Source organism: Schistocerca cancellata, chromosome 2, assembly GCF_023864275.1.
Source record: "Schistocerca cancellata isolate TAMUIC-IGC-003103 chromosome 2, iqSchCanc2.1, whole genome shotgun sequence".
NCBI lineage: Eukaryota > Metazoa > Arthropoda > Insecta > Orthoptera > Acrididae > Schistocerca > Schistocerca cancellata.
The window spans coordinates 679,138,316-679,163,758 of NC_064627.1; the positions used below are offsets into that span (position 1 = coordinate 679,138,316).

Here is a 25,443-nt window from a genome sequence, read left to right on the forward strand (position 1 = left end):
AACAATCGCTATATCGAGAAAGTTAGCCTCCTGGACGGCCAAATCAGCTCCCGTAGCCCATAGATGGTGACTTGGTCATTCTCTACATCGTAGAGCAGCTGTCCCTTTCGGATGGCTCTCCTTGAATGCCAAGCTCCCATGTTTGGAGTTAAGGTCTCCTCACAGCAAGACCTTACTGAATCGGTCGAAGACAGCATGGAGATCTCTGGCCACCAACTGTTTCTTGGGGCTAATATATGCCACCACCAGAGTTATGTATTCTATCGCCGTGAAGATTGTAGCCGTTGTGGCTCCCAGTGATTCGTGCGACGGTAGATCCTCCTGATGACGTCGTATGGTGTTTTTGACGAATACTGCAGTTCTGCCATCTCGTTGTCCAATCTGGTCGATCCTATAACCATGCATGATACGTAATTTGGAACTAGCCATCTCCGTCAGGTGCGTTTCCGATATCAGAACTATATACAACCTGTGCCGAGTAACAAATTAGTTCCGTTCAGATTGTTTACGTCTTTTCCGTTGTCATTCCAAATGCAGTTTTGAAGGTTTCTTGTTCTGCGGCCATTCCTTAAGGAGCAGTGAACGCTTTGATTATTCCCTCCACCAGCATGAGGATTGCTACCAGTTTTTGTTGAAGTTGCATAAGTAGGACTGCGATGTCTGTCAAGGTGCGTAGGGTGGCTGTAGAGCTGGAAACAGATGTTGCAAGTTTGTCTCCTAGGCGACAGTATGTTTGCATAGGATCGTGAAATCCGATCGTCTCGGAGTCCTCTGTAAGGTAAGCTGACATTTGGGGCTGTCCGGATGGCTGTTGTGCTGGTGCCTGACAGCCTGTCTTGCTGGTCGTCGCTGGCGTTGTCGATTGATGGACGATCTTCACCGTCGGTTTGTTGGCCTGCTGTTGCGGCTGAACTTTTTATTTCCGTAGGAGTGCCTGGTATTTTTCGCAGCTGCGCCATGAGGCGCAGTGGTCTTTACCACAGTTAGCACATTTTGCTTTGGAGGTGCAGCACAGGCTGCAGTCCTTGGTTCGATGGTCTCCACCGCATTTTATGCAGCGGGGTGGCAGCCAGCAATAATTTGCCGTATGCTCGAAGCGTTGACAGTTTTTGCACTGTGTTGGTCCATTCTTGGACCGATAATCGTCAATGCGCAGTCTCTTGAAGATAAGATAATGGATTTCGTAGTTTTTATGGTTGTTTTTTTGCCTTAGGAAGGCTGACACAGTAGGTGGACAGCCTAACTAAGTCACCATGATTTAATCTCTTTTCTCCTTTTATACTGATGTACCCTGGCGTGGGGGAATCCTTTTCCACTTAATGTTCATGGAGTTGACGTTCTGTGACCTGTGATCACCACCTTAAGTTGTAAGGTGGCATCATTTTGAGCGACATTACAACTACCACTCCGGAAGTATAAACATCGAGACAGGAAACCATAAACGATACTGACATCGGCTAGAGATCTTAATTGTAGCAGAATATCTGCACGTTGGGAGATAGTGAAGCGGACGGAGACGGGAGGCTGGCAGGAGAACGGGAAAGACACAAGCGTGGCAGGCTGAAGACAACAGCGCCCGTAAGCTACTCTGGAAACCCCAGGCGGGTGGACCGCGGCTTAGCGGGAGCCACGTGCCGAGGACAATGAGAAGACACGGGGGCTCGCTCACAAAACGCTTGGCGGCGTGTAGATGGTTTTCCCAACGGCCGGAGCGGAAGCTTCTGGAACAGTCTGGAAGCTCTAGAAGCTTCGGTCGGTTGCAAAAATGAGATTGGTCGGCGCTCGGAAACGAACGCCTTCCAGCAACATGATTGGCCACACACATTAAAAGGGGGAAGAAAAAAGAACAGGAGCTACGAAAAAGCGTAGCGACTGAGAAAGACTTGTTCCTGGAGCGTCGAGGAGAGAGGTTGGTCCTGGCGAGGTGGCGACCTCGTTACTGGGACAGAGTACTTGTAGCGAGAGCCTGAGGATCGTCTGGTGTACCACGGCAGCCGTGGAGGTGCCCACGGAAGCTTTTGGTGAAGTAGAATTTATGTTATCTCTCTGAGCCGAGAACCTTTGCAGCGATAAGCGTCAGATCACTGTAGTGGTCGTGCGAGGGAAGTAAAGTAAATTGCTGATCACGTGTCTTTTTCGTTCTATGCTGAGGCTTCACGTTGCTAGTCGTGAGTGTAGTTCTAAATATAATTGCAATTGCCATAGCTGATGTCAATATTCCGCGCTTGAATTAACGACCGCGATTATATATCACAGGACAGTGCCAGACAGAGCGATTACCAAATGTGAATAGGCAGAACTATAATGTTGCTCGTACTGTGTAATCTCGAATAGAGTGAATTGATGAAGAGTAAAGAATTTAACACTATTGAGTGTATCATTTCATAGCTAGTACTTTCCTTTGTCATTTTATTATGTCCTTATTTGTGTATTTCATGTTTGCAACCACCTGCAGGAGGCAGTGTTTGTAGGTCATCACATCTGAACATTCTAGCGTATACTGAGTCTATGGTTAGAAACTAATCAGATTTGCATACGACTAGTTAACGTCACATACAGACCAAAGGATAAGCTTACCCTCCTGGAGAGCGTATAAGTGTCAGGGCGACAAATTAGCGTTATAAAATCCGTTGTGCAAAATTTTCCACTTATACGTTCGGCTCTCAGGCTTAACCATCAGCAGAAAAGAGCAAAACAGAAGCGGTAGCTTACAAAGTTCCTTTTCCTCCTGTGGTTGGTGTGTGAAGTGTGGCAAGTCGTAGGTTTCAAAAAATTTAAGAGCCTTTTTTTGATCCTCAAAGGACTCGAAATGGTATTTAATTCGGTCCGTCTGGAAGATGGCCTTCAGGATTCCGGAGAGTTGCTGTTGTAGCGCATTATTCAGTTTCACTTACTGGCCACTATAATAAATAGTCACTGGTGGAACACATTTTTGTATTGCTGCGTCGGATGCAGCAGGGGTTTGTTGTTCCGACGTTCCTAGTTCGAGTTTCCGTGTCTGGATGGAGTCGTCCTTGGTGTCATCTCTGGAGGTAATAGGTGCGAACCTATTGGTGGTATCAATCGTGTCAGCTCGTTGTTTCCGAGGTTTCGCGTCTTCTTGCGAGTTTCTCCGATAGTGCCGTTCGTGTCGCGCTAGGACGATATCATCCGTTTCTGCAACGCTGATATCTCTTTCCAGTGGTTCTTGGTTCATCAATTCGACGTTCTCGCCGAATTCCAGGGTTGTTGTCCTAGCCTGTTCCACGTCAGGTTCGTCGTGAAGGACGCTACCACGTGGAGGGTACGAGTTTTCTTCGTCCGTGAAGGTTTCAATTATGCGCGTTGCGACGGTTCCCGCGAACGCTCTTGTTTACCAGTAAAAGCGGCTGTTCGTGTGTGTGTGTGTGTGTGTGTGTGTGTGTGTGTGTGTGTTGTTCTCTTGCCGCGGCTCCAGGTGGTTGCACAGCTCCGCCCGAGTGAAACGTTGTACCCTCATAAACCATTTCCACAGCCTGTGTCTTCTCCCTGCAATGTCAATCTGCTGATGCCAAGTGGAGTGGCCGATGGGACCGGCGGCGGAGCAGACCCCGCCGGCTGACGATCGACCCCCTCCTGTGTGCGCGCTGCACGGTTTGCTCGCGTTCACATCGCCTTCTCGTGTCTCTTACTGCCTCTCGGACCGTATTTATATACGGGAGCAGCGGACGGCAGAAGGGAACATCTGCCGTCATCTGCTGTATGTCCAGGTAGCAGCATCCGTCCAGGCAGTTGTATGTCCAGGTAGCTTTCACGAACACATATTATTTAGTAACTCTGTCGTGACTCAGTTTACAATCTTCGTAATTTTTGTATGAATGGAGTTAAGTTGGCTTTAATCACAGAAAAAGTTTTAGCGCGATTGCATTTAAACTTTGTCGGCAGGATTTTTTTGAAGGGAACTGACAATAGAACATGACTTCCGAACTAGATCTTTGAGACTTTGTGTTAATTGTTATTTACATCAAAGTCTTGAAACTTGTTATATCTTCATTATTTAGTGGATGTAATCAAGTGCTGTCGGCCGGAGTGGCCAAGCGGTTCTAGGCGCTACAGCCTGGAACCGCGCGAGTGCTAAGGTCGCAGGTTCGAATCCTGCCTCAGGCATGGATGTGTGTGATGTCCTTAGGTTAGTTAGGTTTAAGTAGTTCTAAGTTGTACGGGACTGATGACCTCAGATGTTAAGTCCCATAGTGCTCAGAGCTATTTGAACCATTTAGATTACGGCGCAAAACTTTGTACGCTACGCACAGGCGCGTTATGATGTAGCGCTAGTAGCTGTGAACTGGGTTAAGTCCCGGCACATTAGCTCGCCTCTGCAAATGCTTCAAATGGCTCTGAGCACTATGGGACTTAACATCTGAGGTCATCAGTCCCCTAGAACTTAGAACTACTTAAACCTAATCTACTAATCACACACATCCATGCCCGAGGCAGAATTCGAACCTGCTTCCGTAGCGGTCGCGCCGTTCCAGACTGAAGCGCCAAGAACCCTCGGCTACCGCGCTCGGCTCTGCATCTCTCAAATTTTACAGCGCCTGTTTCGCCACAAGATATTGTAAGAAGACTGCTAGATGTCACTATGTTTTTGGCTGAAGAAAATTTTCCATTCCGCGACCACAGAGAGCACACGCTAGCGAAAAGCAAAGAAAATTTTCTGGAGCTAATTAGACTTATCTAAATATGATGCTGTATTCGGAGAACACTTAATGAAATTAGAACAGTCCACTCAATCTCAGTGGAAAAAAAGATTTACAAGCTATTTATCCCTAACCAAACAAAATAAATTTATCTCATTTTTTAGCGAAATTGTCACGAAAAAGACTGTAAATGATCTAAAAACTTGGTACCGTTTTTGTATCATCTTTGGCAGCATGCATGGATTTAACACCATGCCGACAGATGAATTCATGTGACAGTTTAAGCTCGATAATCGAATAGATACTGTGGGCTCTGCCACTGCTACTGCTAGCTACGAATTTTTGACCGAGACCATGGTTTGCCATTGTCTCAGGTGCTGGATGTAGTTTGTAAGTAGGCTGTTTATGTTTCCTTATTGGCAACGTTACGTAGCGCTCTGTATGAAAATCACTGGCTGTGCTGTGTGCAGTCTGTGGCTAGTTTGCATTGTTGTCTGCCGTTGTAGTGTTGGGCAGCTGGATGTGAACAGCGCGTAGCGTTGCGCAGTTTGAGGTGAGCCGCCAGCAGTGGTGGATGTGGGGAGAGAAATGGCGGAGTTTGAAATTTGTAAGACTGGGTGTCATGAACTGCTATATATATTATGACTATTAAGGCAAATACATTGTTTGTTCTCTATCAAAATCTTTCATTTGCTAACTATACCTATCAGTAGTTAGTGCCTTCCGTAGTTCGAATCTTTTATTTAACTGGCAGTAGTGGCGCTCGCTGTATTGCAGTAGTTCGAGTAACCAAGATTTTTGTGAGGTAAGTGATTTGTGAAAGGTATAGGTTAATGTTAGTCAGGGCCATTCTTTTGTAGGGATTATTGAAAGTCAGATTGCGTTGCGCTAAAAAAATATTGTGTGCCAGTTTAAGCACAGTCATGTATAATTGTTCTAAGGGGACGTTTCAAGTTTTACAACTGTGAACTGTGCTTGTTAATTTTATTCTGCTCTTGTCAAATTAGTTATGTCAATGGACAAATTAGGGTTTCTTCTTGTTTTAATTTTGTACATCTAGCGTAGACTAACATGGAAATTCCGGTTAATCAAGTGCATGTTTCACTTGTAACATTAGATTTCGAATCCATTTCGTAAGCCTTCTGGCGACCTCGATCCAGTACGTCGTGGGAGGAAGCATTGTGGTCTGTTTCGTCGGAATCATCTGTGAGATGGATTTGAAATTCTTTTCATCATTTAGGGAGCGAACAAGAGGGGAATATTACGAAAGCAATGAACAGTGCATACCCTCTCCTGCGACTGATCTCAAGGTGAAAAACACTCGTAGGTGCAAAACTGTGCTCTGTTCGCATTTAATTTCAGTTTCTGTGTTAATGAACATAATTTTCAGCTTCTTCTTTTTCTGAATCCTCAAATGAATTGTTCGCTGAGTGGCATCGAATAATTAGTTAACTATGTTTCTTCTTGCCCGACAGGATAGCCGCGCGGTCTAACGCGCTTCTTCCCGAGCGGGAAGGCGTGTTGATCCCGGCAAGAATCCGCCCAGCGGATTAGTGTAGAGTTTCGGTGTGCCGGTCGGTCTGTGGATGTTTTTTAAGGCGGTTTTCCATCTGCCTCGGCAAATGCGGGCTGATTCCCCTTATTCGGCCTCAGTTACACTGTCAGCGATTGTTGTGCGAACACTGTCTCCATGTACACGTACACCACAATTACTCTACAACGCAAAGATTTGGGGTTACACTTGTCTGGTATGAGACGTACGTTCCGGAGGGGGGGGGGGGGGGGGATGGGGATTGGGGAGTCCACTGGGGGCCGAACGACACAATAATCCTGGGTTCGGTGTGGGGCGGCGATGGGGTGTTGTGGGGTTGTGAACCACTGACGGCTATGGCGGGACGAAGCCTCTCCAAGGTGTTTGATTTTTTCCTTTTTATTTAAAATGGAGCTGCAAATTGCCAGAAGTTATTCGTTTATAAAATCTGAAGAAAACCCTGTACACATTAAGTCTTATTCCAACATCGACTCGGTAAGCTGTGTTAATGATCATAGATGTCTGCTTTGTGAATACCAAGCCTCTTTATTATACAAACATCTCTGAAGAAATTCGACTCGACCGTCAACGACACAAATTTGTTTTCTGTTCGTCGTTTAGGACCTAAATGTAAAGTGAATAGTTCTGAAGTGACTATAATTTCTCTGTGCTAGATCTGTGTAACAGCCATTAGGCACACCTGTAGACATTTGCTCACACTGGAGCTAGCAATTTTCTACCACTTTCGGGAGCTTCAAAACCAATTTTGTAGATATAAATCTGATTTAATACCGTCAGTATTACTTTCGATCAATATCAAGTTCTCCATGAACCCATATATAGACCTCAAAATGTGCAGTGTGCTTGCGTTACTGTAGAGTAAATGTATTCACACGGTTTATAGCGTACCTTTACCGTAAGATATCAAACAATGTCGGCAAAACTCATTACACCACAGATACTTACTATGGCTTGAGGAAAAATTACGAATTCCTGGCGGAAAACTGCACATTTTATAAGAAAGAGGTATGGAGCCTTAATAATAACATTAAACAACGTAGTGAGGCCTTCTGATTGGGTCTCAAACTATAACATTAATTTGGAGCCACACTCATGTTTTGCATATTAGTGTAATACAATACTCATCATACAAAAACGGGTCGTTTGCCACCATTTCTATTGAGCGTGAAATGCAAATCATAGGCTTTTCTGTGGAGCATCAATCAGCAAACAGTAAAGCATTTTCTACCCTCAAAACCGATGACGGGTAGCTGACGCTTTAGGCACAGGGAGAGGGCGCAGCTCCGCCGCGGCAGCTGCTGCCCGGTCCAAGCCATGTATGAGTCCTGGAGAGGCCTGACGCATGGGCCGTTCAAAGGCAGTCTGACGACAAATCTGCCGCAAAAATGTTATTGGACGGATCTATTATCACCGGTGTGTCAGAAAGTGAAGGACAATGTAGCTGTGCTACCATTACACTCAGGAGATACGCATTCACCCGAAAGACTCTATAAAAAAGTTTAGACAACGAGCGGTTTCGCCCGCGAGACGTTGCATTTAGAAAACGCGCTGTTTACCGCTAAACCACGAGCGTAGACATAGCATAACCACTTGAACAGAAGACGAGACTGTTTCCAGGAACTGTTGCAGCCTACAGCGTTGCCAGAATGTGCATACGGCCGGACTGATAATTTATCATCTTGGCCATATTATTTGTCTCACGTCGCTACTTAGACTCCCTTTATTTCAGAGTGCGCATACGTCAGCTTTATTACAGAGTAAAAATGATTAACGTCAGCATATGACATAACAGTGCCCATGTAGCAACCCTACACACACCTATAGCAGTAACCCGATCGCAACAATGCTCGCGCGGCAAATTGGTATCTATTGAATGCTGAAAAGAACCGAACTTAACTGCGCACGCACTGGATACGCTGACCTACGGTTAGCAGTTTCATTGTACAGAAACAGTGATCGCTTCTTTTGTTTGTTAATGAATTACACTAATTTCTAAGTAGCGAGTGAGGTGTGATATAGCGGTCGAACTATCCCTACGAGCTATGCTTGTCAGAAACGTATTTCATTTGCCACACACAATTTATTTTTATTTATTAATTTTGTACAACAGTCGTCTACACTGGGGTGACAGAAGTCATTGGATAGCGATATGCACACATACAGATGGTGGTAGTAGCTCATTTCTACTCAGATGACTCACGTGAAATTGTTTCCGACATGACTGTGGCCGCACGACGGGAATTATCAGATTTTGAACGCGGCTAGTCGTATGGGGCATTCCATTTCGGAAATCGTTAGGGAAATCAACATTCCGAAGTTCACAGTGTCAGGACTGTGCAGAGAATACGAAATTTCAGGCATTACCTCTCACAATGGGCTGCAGTGTCCGACAGTACTCACTTACCCAGGAGAGCAATCTCGTTGGCGTAGTTGTCAGTGCTATCATACGAGCAACATTGCGTGAAATAACAGCATAAATCAGTGTGGGAGGTGCGATAAACGTATGTGTTGGGACAGTGCGGGGAAACTTGGCGTTAATGTGCTGTGGCAGGAGACAACCGATGCGAGTGCCTTTGCACGACATCGCCTGTCTTGGGCTCATAGCCGTATCAGTTTGACTCTAGACGACTGGAGAACCGTGGCCTGGTCAGGTGAGTCCCGATGTCAGATGGTAAGAGCTGATGGTACGGTTAGAATTTGGCGCCGTCCCCGCGAAGCCGTACACCCAAGTTGTCAACAAGGCACCGTGTACTCTGGTGGTGGCTCAGTAATGGTGTGGGCGTGTTTAAATTGTATGGACTGCGCACTCTGGTCCAGCTGATCGGATCACTGACGGGAAATGGCATGTTCGGCTACTTGGAGACCACTTGCAGCCATTCGTGGACTTCATGTTCCAAAACAATGATGGAATCTTTGTGGATGGCAATGTGCAATGTCACCAGGTCACAACTGTTCGCAATTGGTTCGAAGAACGTAGCAGACAATTCGTTCGAATGATTCGGCCACCCAGATCTCCCGACGTCAATCCCATCGAACATTTTTTGGGACCTAATCGAGAGGTCAGTTCGTGCACAAACTCTTGTACCGGAACACTTCGGCAGTTATGGACGGCTATAGAAACATTTTGAATCAGTATTTCCGCGGGGGACTTCCAATGACTAATTGAGTCCATACCATGTCGAGCTTCTGCGCTACGTCGGGCAAAATCAGCTCCGACACAATATTAGGTGGTATGCCATGAATTTTGTCACCCCAATGTAGGTGATAAAGATTCTGCCACTGCTCTTACCATTCCTGTTGTAGGCTGTCCAAGAAAGACGACACCAACGACAGTGTTAAACGTTAATTTTTGTACACTCAGCTGACAGTGTCCGGGGATTAGTGCTTTAATGTGAAGAGGCTTTCTCACTGTGACGTGACGTGTTTTCATCAGACATATTGCGGATGTTATAAACTCTTACAATGTCTCGTGGCAGAAAAAAGTGCCTCGCAGGCAGTCAGTATAGGAAAAAGGTGAGCTTTAATAGAAAATGTAAAAACGAAACTGAAATTTTCATTAGACACATTATTTCAACTTGAAGAAAATTTTGATCAAGATGAGCCATGCACGAATGCAGATGTAGACGTAAATCAGGATAAATCTTCAGTAGGTGAAGATGTATTTTCAGGGTCAAAGGTTAAGAATGTGCGAGCTCTCTAACGAATACAAAACTGTTCCAGTTCAGTCTATTGGCTGCACATGTCACACTCAAATAATCAGTTATGTAGTTGATTCTGATCCCGTAAAATGGCCCGACAAAATAGACTATTTTCTTGGGACAACTTAGTCACAGAGGTCTCCCAGAAAAAAATAATTGAATTTTAGAGGAATCCTAAGGATCATTACAATGTCGCTTCTAAAAATTACAATTACACTTTTTTTATTCAAAAAGTGCAGGACTTGTTTTCTGTTTATGCTACTTTCGAACATTAAAATAATACTTACTTGAGATGGTTACATTAACTGGCGTTACATTTCCGAGACATTAGCTAGTCACGGTAGGTTCCAAGTGCACTTATAATAAATAGCACAAAAAGTGGCTGGAGCTCTTCAGAAGATTATAATATGGCAATACTGTCGATGCAGGAACTCTGCAGATATTAAATGCGGAAATCCAGCATTGGAAAAGTTCATTCTGTTGCCTTACAGCAATTATGGATTATTTGGAAGGCAATGTCTTCCTTAAGAAGATTTCCGACAAACTTTTTACTCTCAACGGTGTGTATTTCTTAAAGCTGGTCTAATTATTTTAAAAATTTGATTGAGTTTTAGGTGGACAAATAAGGAGAATAGCTCGTGGTGAAAATATGTTCGTCACCGTCCGGGAAAAAATTTCAAAAGAAACAATTTACATTCTCTATCAAGAAATTATAAATAAAATATTGTCTTTATTGAAAGCTGCTAAAAACTATAGTATAGTTTTTGACTGTATACCACATATTTCTGGTGTTTAGCTGATGGCAGTAACACAGTATTCAGTTAATATGAATTCTACTGATGTTGATACGTGTGATATAAATACAGGGTGTCCATAAGTAAAGTTCCAGTTTCAAAACGTTGTAGAACGAGAACCACTGCCCAGAGTGACGTCAAATTTGAACAGCACATTATTCACACAGGGGGAAACGGCATGGAACAAAAAACAATCAACTAAAATTTGACCAATAGCTGGCACTGTAAGCGTCACAATATGCACACCAAACAGACGCACGGCAGATGGCTGTTCCTGAGTTTGCGTCTGAGACGCCCAACGTGACTGTCTCCACGAAGGATCGTGCTTGGCTGGAAAGCTCTTTTTCAAGAAGGTGACTGTGCGCCAGTAGCCCTGCAGAAGTTGCGGACAGGCAAGGCTCAAGGGTATGAAAAGCATTGTTCCGGTGTCTGCTAAGAGCCTGGAGAAAATGGTTAAAAAATTCTAAAAGACACGTTCTTTTGAAGTGCAGTGTGTCAGAGGGAGGAAAGCAGTCGAAGATGTGGCCACAGCATTCCAGGAGGAGTCGAGCGGTGATGTGCTGACCTGCAGTGCTGGGGGAATTGCTCGAATGTTGGATACAGCTGCGAGCACGGTGCATAAAATCCTACGAAACATCCTGCATTCTATCCATACAAGGTCATTCATTTTCAGGAGTTGCTCCTGCTGACCTGCCAGCAAGACAAACGTTCGCACTGTAATTTCTTGCTTTCATGGAAGTCGACAATGAATGGCCAAGGAACATTTCTTGACCAAACGAGACTCATTTCCATCTCTAAGGGACATGTCAGTACGTAGATATGCAGAATACGGAGAACGGAAAACCCGCACGCACATCAAACGGTACCACTTTATTCTGCAAAGGTGACTGTGTGATGCGGATTGACGGCATTGTTTGTCGCAGGACAACATTTTTTCGAAGAGTTCTGTTACATGTACGTCACTGGTAAACGCTATGACAGTTTTTCCGTACCGGCGTCATTCCAAACCTTCAACGGCGTGGATCGGTGGGCAGGATCATTTTTATGCAAGATGGCAGTCCTATGCACATTGCACAGCCAGTGAAGCGGGTGCTGCATTTCGGAAAATGCTAGAATTATCAGCCGTCATTTCCCTACAGCCTGGACATCCGGACCACCTGATTCTAATCCGTGTGACTTCTGGCTGTGGGGTTGTCTGAATGATGCTGTATTCAGCTACGAATCTAGCCAAACTGAAGGCATGCATTGCCAACGCAATCTGAACGTGACCCCTGAGACACTCTGATCTGTTGTGGAACATGCTTCTCGATTTAAACTTGTGGGAGAAAACGGCAGACAGCACGTTGAACATGTCTAGAGCCAGTCTCACGACAACTAGAAACCGATGTCATTTTGCTTTTCTTGCCGTTTTTCGTCGCAGTACAATTAAAAACTGATTTTTACCCATCCGATGTGGTACGACATTGCCGTGGTGGATGGGTTAACCAAACTAACAGTACCACAACCGTTGGCTGCCGAACAGCCACAGCCGTCGTATTACAACTAATCTATCAGTTGTAGCAGACCACATTTACGCTGAGACGCTTACAGTGCCACCTATTGGTAACAGCTCGTTAAATGTTTTTGTTTCCTATGACGTTTCCCCCTGCGTCAATAATGTACTTTTCAAATTTGATGCCATCAAACTGGTTCTTTAATTATGGACACACTGTATTAATAAACACTTTCTTGGCTTTGTATCTGTAAGAGATACATCTGCCCCGGGCTTACAGAGGTAGTCTTAAAACAGCTAGAGGAAATGACAGTACCTATGGAGGACACGAGGGGGCCAAGGGCATGATAACGGTTCATGAAAGGCAAGAACTTACGAAAGCAAAAATGGAGTTTAGGTTTACTTCCTAAGCCATTTTATGTTCCCTCCAGTAATCATTCCCTAAATCTAGTTGTAAATGATGCTGCAAACGTATCAAGATAAACCGTTTTATTATTATGTTTGGAGAGAAAAATTTGTTTCTGTTTTAGCATGTACTCCAAGCTGGGCAGTCGTGAATGGTCGGTGAAGCTGCTGAGCATAAGAAGATGGGACAGTAGGACTGCCGCAGTCGCCTCTCTTAAATATCGCACAGGTCTATGATCCATTGGTTGAAATAACCGACGACGAAAATAACGGACAGAATGGCTACACATGAGGCTGGCATTTTTTAAACCTTATCCGTGATTTTACGTTTCTTTGTTCAGTGGTGATATCGTACGATGTTTCAGTATTACCAGAGATATATCGAAAGCTACTGACTTAGTCTGAAAAACAACAGAGTATTTCACAAACTGCAGGGAGGACCTCAAATTCCAAGATTGCCCACTACACGGTAAGGAACTGGCAACTCGACTCGATACAGGAAACCCAACTGTAGGTAGCAGAACGTAGATACGAAAGAGACTGAACAAGAGGCTGAGAGAATTGAAGATTCAGAAATGCAGCGCAAAATATATTTTTCTTTAAAGTACTGGCTGTTTAAATAAAGTGCTCTCAATGCGAGATTTCAACAGCTTAGAAGGCACATGGAGCTTTTCGATTTTTTAGCTACATTAGTCGTAAGTGACGTTCTAAGTGACAGTATTCCAAACTGCGCGACTGTTTTAGTCATTGAAACGCTAAGGGCATAGCGTTATCTATTTTGAAGATGGACTTAAAATAGTCTCAGTGTTGGTAAAACTTGGTAGTACAACACCTGAAGCTTTGAAACTCATAACAGTATGGTTTTGCAACCAACGTAAGTTATCCTTAAGTATTTTGCTAATATAGCCGGTGAGAGTGGTAAGTGAAGAAAGAGGTTTAAACTGATTAAAACGTATCTGCAATCAACAATGGGTCAGGCTCGGCTGTGTGTCAACTGAACATGAACTAGCTGTATAGATTTCAAAGAAGCCATATAGCAGTCTTTTGATGCCAAAGCAAGAAAAATATCTGCATTATAAGGCAAACATGTAAACATATGCTTGTCATTAATTTTAGTTTTGGGTTATTTAAGTACGTCGTGCTGTTTGTTTTGTGAAAATGCAAGGAGTTGATGAGTAGAGAGGGAAGGGAGGGGGGCGGGGGTTGCGCTTAAATTTTTCACATGGGGCGGCAAATTACTGAAACAGGAACTGACAGTTCCATCATATGTGACTTTTTTGAGAGCCTTAGAATGTTTGTGCGTGTTTTATTCAGCTTTTAACCATAGTTGGTCGATCCTTCTGAAAAACATGGGAGTTAAAGTTACAAGACTTTCAGATATACGATGGAGTGCTGTAAGTCTGTGTTTCAGTGGTTTAAAAAGATTATCGATGCCTCTGAGGAACTTTCTGATACTTCGGAAACACAGAAATTACAGCCAAGGTCTACAGGGCCGTGACTGAGCTTCCGAATTCGATATAATCTGATCAAGAATGCAAATTTCCCTTAGGGTAGTTATGATTTTTGTGGCGACTGTGATGGACCACTTCTGTAGTTGTTGGCACCGAAGGTCGGGGGTTGGCGTGAAGCAAAAACAGCGTATGGTGTTTAGATCTGGCATAAAATTGATTTTTTTGTTCTCTTATTTGATTTGGTTGTACACACCATGGATGCAATACCGATTTTGCAGACACTGAGTTACATCTCACAATTCTTTTTAAAAAAATCAGGATAAAGAGAGACAGAGAGAGGTTGTATACTGACATGCAGGGCATGTATCAGCTGATAACAGATTATAGTAACATATCATAGCATTTGGCAAAAATATAATACTTGCAGACTACAGAGGGAATAAGGTAAAGACTGGCACAAATACTCCAATTTGTTCTGGAATGAAATTGCAACTTAATGTTCTGGTTATACGATGCCTTCCATAGACCGAATGAGTGTTAAACGATACATTGTTATGTTAACCTTACCTGATAGTGTGTACATTTGTACAGAATCATTCCCTGAAACAAAATCCCACTCTGATACTCAAGCCACAAAGAAAGAAATGTGATTCAAACGATGTCCACAAAGTGACTTTCTACTCCGCACTGTATGTACGATCGGCGTTCTATATGATGCAACACATTTTTTTCCTCGGTCGATTTCGATTGAAAAATGCAGAATGTACTGTGGGACATCGTGGAATATTCCTGCTTCTGCCCCTATAGTTTCGATAGGTGGCCGCGCTGTACATAGTCTTCAAAATGGCGTCTTTAACGAAGGTGGGTTCCAAGCAGAGAACTGCCGTTTAATTTCTTTTGGTGGAAAATCAGAGCATTGGAGATATTCATAGGCGCTTGCAGAAATCTACGGAGATCTGGCACTAAACAAAAGCACGGTGAGTCGTTGGGCGAGGCGTCCGTCGTCATCATCATCATCAAGGTCACGCAAACCTGTCCGATCTTCCGCGTCCCCCACCACACACTTGTGACTCTTAACAATGTTGTAACGTGTGGACACTCTCAGTCGAGGTGATAGACGGATCACAATCAAACGCCTCGCTGCTCAACTAGACGTCTCTGTTAGTAGTGCTGACACTCTCACCCACCAGTTGTGCCTCATCCACCCCAAAGCCCAGATGTCGCACCTTCCGACTTCCATCTGTATGACCCAATGAAGGATGCACTCCACGAGAAGCACGACATGGATGATAGGAAGATTATTGATGCAGCAAGACGTTGGCTCCGATGTCTACTAGTAGTGTGGCACCATGCGGGCATACAGGCCCTCCTAGTAAAGTGGTGTAAGGGCGTCGGATTGAAGTGAGATTGTGTTGAAAAATAGGGGTTTTTGGCCAAAAGAGCGGGGAGTACTTTGGTGTACTGGAATCCTGAAAAAAAAAACCAACCTGCTTTCAGAAAATAAGTGTTACATTACTTATTGAATCCTCCTCGTAGTAATGAAAGACACGGAAAGAAACAATACAGGATTGAGGTAATTACAGCCACGCCAGTAACAGAAGATGCGATCTCACTGGCATACATCACGGGTGAGAAATCCACGTAAGAACGCGATTTGTATTATATGGGCAGGGTGCCGCATTTATATGAGCGAGTGGGGTGGCGCAATGGGTAGCACACTGAACCCGCATTCAGGAGGACGGTAGTTCAAGTCTCCGTCCAGCCTTTCAGTTTTAGGTCTTCCGTGATATCGCTAAATCGCTCCATGCAAATTCCGCCGTGGTTCCTATGAAAGGACACAGCCGATTCCCTTCCACATCCTTGAAAACAATTCGGCCGCGCGGGATTAGCCGAGTGGTCTGGGGGCGCTTCAGTCATGGACTGTGCGGCTGGTCCCGGATGTGGTCCCTCGGGCATGGGTGTGTGTGTTTTTCCTTAGGATAATTTAGGTTAAGTAGTGTGTAAGCTTAGGGACTGATGACCTTAGCAGTTAAGTCCCGTAAGATTTCACACACATTTGAACATTTTTTGAAAACAATTCGTGCTTGTGCTCCGCACCTAATGCCATAATTGTCTTCATTCTTTTTTCTCTCTCTTTTGGAATTTGCTTGGGGATCACAGTCTACTGTCAGTACGCAAAAGACCTTCAAATTAATGAATGATGAAACGCTATTACTAGGTTACATCATGTATTAAAATGTCTCCTCTCTAAGTTGTGTCACTGAAAAAAGGTCGGGGACACCATTAAAAGAGCTGGCGAAAAATCTGGATTCTACCGTTCATAGAATCCAAGTGGTTAAAGGAACCTCTTACATTTCTATGCGATCCATTTGTGATAGCTACGTGGCGTTACTGTTTCTCTACAAAAATCCGCTATAGTCTAAGCTATTGTCGCCTTGTTGAGCGTATTAGCGGCTTAGAGCCACCTTGACAACACAGCCTTATTAAGCGATAAGATAGCCGACGGGTTGTCAGACAGTCTTAAGACGGGAAAGTGGCGTGCGGTGCGCTGTGGCAGCTATGAAGCGTGAGTACAACCTAACAAAATAGGTTACTAGTTATGTAGAAGCGCATGCTGTAAATAGTGATCATGATGGATGCTGTCAGCTTTTAGAATTACAGAATATTCAGTACACTATTATCCTTTCATTATTTTACAATAACAGCCTTCAATAATTTAATACAGTGCTGTGAATGACTGCTGGAGCGATAATAACGTCTTCAGATAGATAACAGCCAGATGTGTTATATTTCTCGTCAAAACTTTTCAGCGATACACATCAATGTTCTTTGTGCGCATCTACTTACCTTCCTCAACAGGGTACTTACAAAATTGAAAACCATTAGTTGTGGAGAATCTTGAAACTGGCGAAGTTTGCAGGTGAAATGATGGGTGATCTGTCGGTCGGATGTAGACATTAAGATTGGATGCTCTAGATGCTATACGAGAGGAGTAGTTTACTTGTGGCATCGAGTTTCCTCCTCTTCTTCTTCCCTTTCTTTGTGTACTTATCCAAAATAACAAGTACATAACACTACAGATCAAAAACACTCATTACCGTTATCCGTACTATAGAGATATCCCCTTGGGGGTTTTAACGGACAGCGGGAGAAATGACGGAAGTGCAGGACAGAATTGTCGGATTTGCAGCGCGTACTGTATAAATTCGAAGTCAAAATAGTCCAACACTCAGGGAATGAGCGTAGAGAAGTGATGCAGAAATCCTGCAATGGGTCATGTACATGACTTTTGCGTGCTGGTAGAGTGTGACATTGGGTTTGCCTTATTATGGATGAAGGGAAGGGAGATGATAGAACACGGGTGCACATAGCCTAAACAGTACTTCAAATGGTTCAAATGGCTCTGAGCACTATGGGACTTAACATCTGAGGTTATCAGTTCCCTAGAACTTAGAACTACTTAAACCTAACTAACCTAAGGACATCACACACATCCATGCCCGAAGCAGGATTCGAACCTGCGACCGTAGCGGTCGCGCGGTTCCAGCCTGAAGCGCCTAGAACCGCTCGGCCACACCGGCCGGCACTAAACAGCACTAAGAGGACCGCTGAGCTTAACGTACATATCCGACGGGCGGATCACATCAATAACGTCAAACCACCTCACTTTATGAGACATTACGGAGATGTTTGGAGTTTAATCCAGAACATTGGCAGTAAGACTGGTGATCAGGAACTTCACATAAACACCTCTCCGTCCCTCACCGGCTCTACGCTGGCAGTGACAATTTTCCGCCACATGGATTCGAAGAGGCTTACGTCCGCGTCGAGTGCCATGGCGCAGGCGTATGCTAGCGACGTCGGCTACGGAGGCGGATGCGAATTATATGGGACTTAACAATAAGGAGGACCTAATTCTCCTACAGGATTTTTCTGGAGTAGACAGATGTGCGTCAGTCGACGATGATATGGACCATTCTGAAGTAAAACTTCATACAAACACATGCACTGTCCTCTATGGCATTCGACACTTAATACAACTGTTTCAAACTGTCGGCGTTCGCTAGGTTGGCACCTGAATGTACACACAACTGGCGCATCCGCACACTGCCACCACAAAAGCGTGGACTGATACGTCTTACCGCTCTGGATTGTACGAGTTACAATAGTTGGAACAACGTAACAGCGTAGCTTCGTAAACTTTCCCGGCGTAGCAACTGATGACATTAATGTTGGGTCTTCAGCCGGAAGATAACCTCATTTGACACAATATTTCGGCGGTCCAGCTGGTCGACATCTTCAGGTGAGTAAGCCGTCGTAGTAACTCGCCGGAACTGAAATCAAACACACCCCCGCGGCTCCGTTATACACGACCTGTAGGCCCACGGCGCGTGCGTGAAGGTAACAGCCTTCTAGAGCAAGGCACAACCGCGCATCGGCGGTGAAAACTCGTGCAAACAATAAATCGAAATCAAACACTATTGACGGTTTTTGATGACCGAAACAGAGACTGTTGTTTTTTTAATGTCAAACAAAACAGGGTTCCAACTCTTACTTAAAGGATACTCCTTATCTTTGTTTATAATATTTTGTCAGGTAGTCGGATTTCAATAGCCTCTTGCAGTACATAGTCCCAATAATGCGACTCAGGGCCAACCGCTTGTCTCATCGTACAACACTTTATGTCCTTCAGTAAGACAATGTTCGCCAACTGTAGATTTTTCTGGCTGAAATAAACGTGTGTGGCGATTTTGCTCCAGGTATCGATCCTGGACCGCACAAATCGTTTGTGTAATATAGGCTTTCTGCAATGGCAGAGAATTTTGTAGACATTGGGCTTCCTCAAACCCAAATCATCCTTCACTGAGCCCAGCAGAGCTCTAGTTTTAGCTGGCGAACGGAATACACTTTTGATAACAAATATCTTTAAAATTCTTCCTATTTTTGAAGGTACGCTTCCCGTGAAAGGTAGGACCGCCACCAAATTGCTTGTATCTTCTGTTGGTTACTGCAATGATCCAATCTGCAGAGCACGACGGATCTGATTTTCGGTATAACTATTCTGCTTGAACACAGCTTTTAGGTGATCCAGTTCTTGTATCAAACTATCTGGTTCTGAGATTGCATAAGCTCTTTTTACCAATATACAGAGGATCCCACTGCGTTGTCTCCATCACATACAAGCGCTTGTATGTGATGCTCGAGACACTTAACGTTTATAATGTCACCTCTTTTGGGCGCCTATGTGCTACTTACGATAATTTTGTAAGGCCTGCGTGTTATAGGTAACTATTAATATCACCATTGTTTGCCTTGACGTTGTAACCTGTATGTGTCCTAAGATCCGATGATGGCGGCTTTAGTTTCGCCGAAACAGGTAATCATGGAATAAAAAGAATTCCTGCGATCTTGGCTACCAGTATATTGTTTTATTACATTTGTTTTCGAGACTATTGCCGTTCCAGTTAAAAGCACTCCTGTGCATGTGCTGACTGACCTGCTAAGTACATTTCCGTTTTAAAGACAAATCATTATCCATGAAATCTGTGCTTTCCTCAAGCCGAGTTTCCACGTCTCCAAAATGAGGTTGCAAAAGTGCTACAATATTTCTATCAATATATGTCTGCTACAGACAATTTTTCGATTATGAAACTAATAATTCATGATTAATTGAGTGCGCAAATGAGTGAAATTGTCTGCATCTGACCATATGTTGACTATTTGTATCATATAAAAATTATCTTATTGCTTTAGAGTGTCAAAAATAATCAAATAACAATGAAATTTTGTTTTGTTTGTGATATATACTGTTAATAAATGTGAAATATAAAACCAAGTCGCACGCAGTGCAACTGCACTGCCATTTAAATGTGGCGTGTTCACTGTTTCCCCTTTTCCCCCTCCTGGCGCTCCGAGGGCGTGCGGTGGCAGTAAGGGATATGTGCATTGAGGTCAAGCACTATGGCACTCGTGCCAGGACTTGGATAGCGAGCCGAATTCTTGGCCGCCCTGATCTGATAGGATATCTGCGCGATTACAAAAAGATCAAGTGAAACAATTTGTTCTCCTTCTAGCAGCAGTTCACCATAGGTAGCTGCAGCAGCCAACGCTACCAAGACATTGGGAGAAATGCAAGTCGTTACCATTTTTTCAAGAAGGGTCATGCAATAGATGCAATCACAGAACTATGCCGATGACGTCAGTATGTTGTCGAATTATGGAAAATATTTAATGCTCCTGCATTACGAAGGTTTTTGGGGACCAAAAACCACCAATATGTAAATCAATGAGGAGCTTGCAAACCCAAGTTAACACAATGTTCCTTGACTTCCGCAGGACAGTCAATACAGTTCTGCTCTTTCAGCTAGGAAAAAATATGTTACCAACTAGCGGACTAGACTTTTGGCTAGGTTCAGGACTTCCAGGCAGACAGAGCTCAACACATGCTTCTTAATGGGACGAAATCGACAGGAGCCAGAGTAATCATTCTGCCACCGAAACAAGCCACAAATGGGAAAATCCACTGGCATAAGAGACTGAGAGAGGGAAGATTGTTTTGGCCCTGTGCTTGGCATCCAGAAAACTACGAAACTGGTCGGCTGTTCGGGTGATATTGTCATGAGCTACAAGAAAAGTTGCTGAACAACAATGAAACCATGAGTAGATGACAAGATGTTGGACGTCCACACTTCGTCACAGAACATATTATGGAGGGCCAGCCGCGGTGGTCTAGCGGTTCTGGCGCTGCAGTCCGGAACCGCGGGACTGCTACGGTCGCAGGTTCGAATCCTGCCTCGGGCATGGGTGTGTGTGATGTCCTTAGGTTAGTTAGGTTTAAGTAGTTCTAAGTTCTAGGGGACTTATGACCTAAGATGTTGAGTCCCATAGTGCTCAGAGCCATTTGAAGCCATATTATGGTGGACGTTAATCTAGCGTTCCATGGGACCTGTGGTGGTAATCGGCGGCCCCATGACAGCCCTGGACAGTATGAACATTATTAGGGACCACCTGCATCCCTTCACGTCTGATACCTTCCCAGACGGCGGTGGCACCAGCCGGCAGGATGACCGTCCATGTCACAAGGCGAGAATCAGGAAAGGCCACTTCCATCAGCAAGAGCATTGCTCGCTCATGAGTTTACCAACAGACAGTAGTTTGAGAAGCACGGTAGTGAACTCGTGTTGATGTGTTGCCACCAAATTCCCCTGAAATTAACCTGATGAGACACATCTGGAACACTTTCAGGCTCCAGCTTCTCGCTCACAAATCAGAGGCCCGTAATTCCTGAAATTACGTGACCTGCGCAAAGTCATCTGTGCCACATACTTCTCGAAGCCTACCAAGTATTTTTCGAATCCATGCCTCTGCTATATTGCGTACCAAACGTGCTTATTAAGCAAGAGTATGTAGTGGAACAAAGTTAAGAACAATTAGAATTTTGAGACACTATTATATTTCTGAATTAATCATACTGGAAACAATGAACGACGATACTACAGCCTGTTCACAAGTAGTGAACTACATCTACATCTACTCTGTAAGTCACCTTTCTGTCTGTTGCAGAGATACCTATGATAACAGTATCATTTTCCCCTCACCCATGTTATATTTGCGAACGAGCTTTCATTTCTCATCTTATCGTTGTTGTCTTCTTTCGAGTCGTGTGTGGGAGGGAGTAATACATCACCCGACATTTAGTCACATACACTCTTGGAATTTTAATGGTAAGCCTGTCTAATGTACAACGCCTCTCTTGTAGCGACTGCCGCTAGGATTTGTTGGGTATGTCCTTGAGGCTCTCGTGGTTTTTGAACGTATGCGTCACGAAACACGCCGCTCTTCATTGGAACTTCTCCATTGCTCATGTTAATATAAACTGGTAACGGTTCCAGACTGATGAGCAAAAGTCAAGAATAGACCTAACGACTGTTTCAAAGCCAGTTCTTTTAAATCTTCTTGAATTCTTAATCCCTCGTTTTTCTTTCCTTTTCTTCCAGTATTCCTTCATTGTTTCACTGTTTTTTTTCTGCTCTGTCTTCTGGCCATTTAGTGCCACTTTTCTTTTCCCTCCTATCTTGGAATCCTTCCAGTTTTAAATATTTTTCCATAAAAATCTCTCTGTCCACTACTTCTTCTCCTCTTATGCTATTGTTTTCCAAGTCTCTCCTAACATAAGAAATCCAGGATGCTGTTAATTTCTCTTATCTAAAATATTTGAAGCTTTTCTTGGAGTGTCTATTGTCATCCATTCTGCATATACGCCCAAAAATAGTAACCTCCTCTTCTATATTGTTTGTGGTGTAATGGTGCGCCACAAAATCGCCAATAAGGATTTTAATGGAAGAACTGGACCCCAGGGTTTTGGATCGTCATTCACCATTTGTAGCACACGAAATGATTTATTCATAAAAAGTTTCAGAATTACTTTAACAACAACCCCTTTGTGGGCAAGAAATCAATAAGCAACACTTCATATGACATGAAACAATTAACAACAACTTTTACAATTAACGAAGGATCGAACGAATAATGAATTCCCAAAATTTATTTACAGTAGTTAACAAGCCTCAAGGAGCGGCAACCATACTATTATCTTCTAATAACTTTCGGGTGTGCCACCGGATCCCGTCGACATTCTGTGACATTTCGGCCCAAAGACGTCCGGCCATTTTCAGATGAGTAGAAAACAGAAAACTACCAGTTGCATTCACGGTATTTATACCGAATCTCGTGCATGCGAAATGTGTTGGTGTCTTTCGGCTACGTCAGGTGGTGTTATGCGCGGGACAGCCGACTTATGTGTGCTGTCCTCGGTGGTGGAACTGAGAAATGATGTGATCATTGAGTATCGAACAACCTCGTCGATTCAGCTGTGACTGGACAGTTAAAATTATCCATTCTCAGCGGAATTGAGGGGGAGTCACAGTGAAATCGACGGCGTGTTTCGATACTCAATGATGAGATCATCTCTCGGTTCTACTACCGAGGGCAGCACACACAGCTCGGCTGTCCCGCGCATGTCATCACCTGCCGCATACGCCGAAAAGACGCCAGGACATTTCGCATGCGCAAGATTCGGCAAAAATACCGTGAATACAACTGGGCTCTTCAGTAGTTGTCTTTTCACCTGAAGATGGCCAGACGTCTCTGGGCCGAAACAGCGTGACAATGTCGACGGCATCTGGCTGCACACCCGAAAATTATTAGAAGAAGAAATACGCAAGGAAAACTTCTGAAGTTACGTACTAATAATAATTTACCCGCAGAAAGATCAAGATTACTTAAATAAAGGGCGAGACCTCTCTCTAGGAAAATTAGGGGATCACAACTACTGTTTATTAAAATAATTTTAACAATACGTGATAATTGCTATTAGCGGGGAAAAGAGGCCATCATATTCTTAGTGAATACCGCAGGTGAATTCTTTATGCTCACCAACATTTTCAGGAAAGTGTTTACATATGAACATTTTTTCTTTTAGAAATGTAAAAATGCAAAAGCAGTAAAAAATTGCCAGTCTCAATATACAACCCGAAGAGAAAGTCATATGCAGAATTAAAACCCTGTTAATGACTGCTTGGAGGGCACAAGCTATTACAGCAAACACTCCAGAATTGTGTCAAACACTTTGGGGAGCAGTACGAGACGAATACAACTTATATGGTATACGAAATCCGCGCACGAAGTCGGCTCCGATAACACCATCGCTCACAACAGTAGACAAATGCCTCGCTAAGCACAACCGCTCGTCGGTCGCCGGAGGGACAAACTGTGTACCGATAGTCTACGGGCGTGCGAAATAATTATCACAAGCCCCAAACAGGCTCGAACACTAACGCCCGCGCACAGCAGTAAAAGGCCCACAACCAGTCGAGTTTAGCGTAAATATAGAACACGCATCAGTAAATATTAAATTACGAATTCCACAACTGCGTACACACCAAATCAAATTAACAGAACTAAGCTCAAAACACCGCAAGGAACCCCTGTGCGGCGACACAATTTCAACCGGGTGAACAAAATATAAATTAAGAACACATGTGGAGCGGCAGCCAAATCAAGTGTATAAAAAATATATATCTTAAAATGTTCAGTTAAAACCATATCTAAATTGTCATAAAACTAGTTCATCAAATATCCAGTTATAAATCTTTCTTGCAGTCATTCCTTATCCGGTGGAGAGGCAACACTCAAAACTCTCCAGAAAATATCTGACGGAATAACACGGCTGTCGAATACGACCTCTGCTATGCAGTACACAGTGCTGCCTGCAACAGACCAAACGCCAGTACCATTAGAGGACAAAATAACAAATACCTTCAATGCTCACAGGTTCTCAAGGGAACAGTGTCAGTAAAACTATCATATTCTGTTACGGAAAACTTGAAATACCGATCCGCGCAATAAATTATGAATTCAGAGTTCAGGAGCAAACAGCAAATTTCACTTAAAACAACTTCAGGGTAAACACACCTGCAGATATAGACGCCAGAAAACATGCTCAAATAAAACAACGTAAGCATAGTAAAATCACCTTAAAGGCTTAAGGGGCTCCGGAAAGGCTCAAAATCATGAAAATTTCAATTTTTACTTTTTTGCGTTTACTGATCTGCAGACTATTACCTTTTAATAGATATATAATTTATTCAATTCCGAAGACTACAACTATTTTTAAATTTTTTTTGAAATGTGTTCCACATGGGCGTGACCCACTGTGGCGCTGTTAAACTGCTGTCAAATGGTGTTATTATTAACGTCCGTGTTCATCAGGTACATTTTAGTGATGTGAGGTAAAGTATGTGTTGTGGCTAACCTGTGATGGTTCAATATATATCGCTGGTGTGATTGTCGATTGTTTCATGTTTATTTACTCTGTCGTTATCTCGAAAATATTCGTAATTGATTCTGTTTCTTGAGTCTCTGTTTTGTTGAAGTATAATAATGAGTACAAGTAAAGTTATTAGAAATCCTCTGAAGGCTTTTAAGAAAAGGAGTAATGTTGGAAAGCCAAAGGTATGTGTTATTATGGGAATGAAGATAGGTTCTAACATGGTACGAGCGATGCTTGCTTTAGACAAGGAACGCCTTCGGGCTGCAGACAGGGCTATAAGAGTCTAGAAATACAAGCAAGAGTAAACAGGAGGAGGAACAAGAGGAAGCTGGAGGAGGAGTTTGCAGAGGATGAAGATAATCCATCCTATGGACCTGGAATGCACTAAAAAGTTAATCCAATCTTTGTCGCTCGATTCCCAAAACTTTTATTTTCTCATACTAATTACATGTTTTCTAAGGATCTTCCAAACATGTTTGTTTCAAACTTTCAGTAAATGTTACACAGTACCTTCTGCATAATTTAACACAGCCTTTTTCCAAAAAACTGTATATTTTTGAAT

The 25,443-nt window shown here is 43.6% G+C and overlaps 1 protein-coding gene across 1 annotated transcript in view; it reads left to right on the forward strand.

Moving 5' to 3' along the window:
• The first annotated feature begins 16,582 nt into the window (after positions 1-16,582).
• The window catches only part of LOC126147826 (sialin-like), a 154,647-nt gene continuing 145,786 nt past the window's right edge, over positions 16,583-25,443 (forward strand). The window contains exon 1 of the mRNA XM_049915719.1: positions 16,583-16,616. Within this exon, the coding sequence (XP_049771676.1) occupies positions 16,610-16,616 (7 nt within the window). The 5' untranslated portion in view covers positions 16,583-16,609. The remainder of the gene's footprint in view (positions 16,617-25,443) is intronic.